Source organism: Acomys russatus, chromosome 27, assembly GCF_903995435.1.
Source record: "Acomys russatus chromosome 27, mAcoRus1.1, whole genome shotgun sequence".
NCBI classification, from domain to species: Eukaryota; Metazoa; Chordata; class Mammalia; order Rodentia; family Muridae; genus Acomys; species Acomys russatus.
The window spans coordinates 18,136,990-18,139,442 of record NC_067163.1 but is presented as its reverse complement, the minus strand read 5'-3'; the positions used below and the strand labels follow the sequence as shown (position 1 = coordinate 18,139,442).

At 49.9% G+C, this 2,453-nt stretch overlaps 1 protein-coding gene across 2 annotated transcripts in view; it reads right to left on the bottom strand.

Moving 5' to 3' along the window:
- Positions 1 to 309: 309 nt before the first annotated feature.
- Eif4ebp1 (eukaryotic translation initiation factor 4E binding protein 1) overlaps positions 310 to 2,453 on the bottom strand; it is a 29,352-nt gene continuing 27,208 nt past the window's right edge. Inside the window, exon 3 of one of the 2 annotated variants that reach the window (XM_051169600.1) lies at positions 310 to 893. In XM_051169600.1, coding sequence (XP_051025557.1) covers positions 862 to 893 — 32 coding nt within the window. In that variant the 3' untranslated portion in view covers positions 310 to 861. The remainder of the gene's footprint in view (positions 894 to 2,453) is intronic. The other variant, XM_051169601.1, reaches the window with a different exon arrangement.

Sequence of the window (2,453 nt, the reverse complement as noted above, 5' to 3'; positions counted from 1 at the left end):
AGCCCATCCTATACAATCTGCTTCATGCTACCTTTTTTAATGGGTACATGCTACACTTAAGTAAAATCCCTGAAGGCAGAGGTTATCTATTCTGCGCCCCTCCCCCCCCCCCATGGCAGCACACACAGAGACGATCAGCAGAGACTAGCTGCACATGGATCAAAGGCTCTACACTGGCCTGGACTCAGGGGAAAGGTGACCACCTCACTGGACAAAGGTAATGCTTACTACTAAAAAACAAGAATTACAGAGCAGCAGAGCTCTGGCCCACTCCCATGGAGCTTATCCTCAGCCCGACTTCTCAGCTGAAAAATGACAGTAAGGCTTGCTCTGCTTACCTGGTATGATAATCACATGAGATGACGTAAAGGAAAGTACACTATAAGCACTGAACAGAGAGTAACTGTGTTATCATTTCAAGTTGAAAACAGTTGAGACAGGGCCCAGCCTGGGGCGTAGGGTAAATGTGGCTTTTATTTCCTCTCAGGGAAAGAAGTGAAGGGTAGCTTTCCCAGATGCCCCAACCTATGGAAAGGGTAGGTGTGCTCCAGAAGTCGAGGCTACAGTTGCCAGAAGACCGTTCTGACGGGCTCCTCTGTGTCCACTTCCTGGCGCTTGAGGCAGGGTGTGGGCAAGAGTCTGTCCCCTGGAGTAGCAGCTCAGCATCACCAGAGGCACAAGGAGGTATCTGCTGGTGTTCACAGAACAGAAGGCAGAGCAAGCGCCCTGAGTGAGGAGGAATGGGATTGGGTGGCCGGCCCACGCCCAATGTCTGCCTGGTATAAGGCCTGCCTGCTGTGGCTCTCCTTCCAAGGGCCTCGTGGGGTCCAGAAAGCATCACTCCGTCCTATGGCTGGTCCCTTAAATGTCCATCTCAAACTGTGACTCTTCACCTGTGGAGATACAAGACCAGAGAGCCAGTAAGCAAGTGGCAAATGGGAACCCTCCAAACCTAGAGGCTAGGAAAACTTCATTATTGTTATTCTCGTAGGGCTAGTGGAGGCATAGATGCTACCAAAGAAAAAGAGACAAGCTGACTGGGCTAGGAGAGCAGGCTTCTGTATTAACGGAGGTGACAGTGCGAACGTTCTGTAAATTCGAGTTTTAATATGTGGGCCAAGGATTGGAGCTTTGTTTCTTGTGTCCAGTTAAGGAGAGTTAAACTACACATCCCCCCCAAAAAAAACAACAACAACAACAAAAAAAAAACCTACCCATCCCATCCACCACCTCCTCACCCCCCACACCCTCCCCCCCCTACTAATCCTAATACTATATGAGGCTACTAGGCCACTGTTTGGGGTGAGAGGGTACCATGAGAAACTAGGACAGGGTAGGTGTGCCGGCAAGGGTAAATGACAGTCTTCAGTTAACAGTGACAATTTCAGGTATAGCCTAACTTCATTGAGCTGTCAGGTTTGGTGTGAGGTAAAAAGGTAAAGGGCTAGAGAGATGGCTCAGAGATTGAGCGCACTGGCTGCTCTTCCAAAGGTCCTGAGTTCAATTCCCAGCAACCACATGGTGGCTCACAACAATCTGGTGTCCTCCTCTAGTGTGCAGGCACACATGCAGGTAGAAACATTGTATACATAATAAATAAATCTTAAAAAAAAAAAAAAAAAGGTAAAGGTGAGAGCCACTTGTCACATTGCTGTCTGCACCCAGTCATGTCTGCCTTCCTATTGCCACCCACCTCCATCCCAGTCCAAGCAGGATAAATATTGTCTGTCTTGGGCTGCTGGGTTCTCAGGGTAATTAGGAAGCCCACCCTACAGTGTCAGTGGGTGTGAGCAGATCTCTGGCTGAGCCTGGTGCACTTGCCTTCAAAGTGGAGAGAGTCAGAGGTGGTCCTCCCATGACAGAGGGTGGGTGGAAACGCTTGTGCAACACTGTCCCACAGAGGAGAGCTCAAACTCCCTGCCACAAGAGCACGTTCAGACCGCACATGTGGCTGCCAGGGTGGCTGCTTTGATTAGGAGGATGAGGAACCAGGAAGGACCTAGCTATAAATGTAAAAGCTTCGATGACAATAGGAGGCACTGTCCGCCTGTCTCCGTTAAAAGGCCAGTAACCTGCCTGGAGATACCTAGGTTTACTTTTTATCTTTGCTGCAGACATGCAATTTCCTAGCAGGGAGGCACACCATGTCTTTGATCAGTTGTCTCCTCAGCACCACGAATATCAAATAGGGCCACTGTGTTCCAAGAGTGGCCCGGGTGGTGGTCTTTTGCAAGGAACTATACAGAGGTGGGTTGGTTGATGAAAGCACTAAGTAAAGCCCCTGGCATTTTAGATCAGCTCTCCACTTATTACCTGATGCATAAGATCAGCTGTCCTGAGGTCCTTGTAGCTTTTTGAGCTGGCACCAATGAGAGCTCTGCTTCCCACCGATGCCCCCCACCCTCTGGGCTCTCCACAGCTGCTTCTCAGAAGGCGGACAGTCCCATCACCCC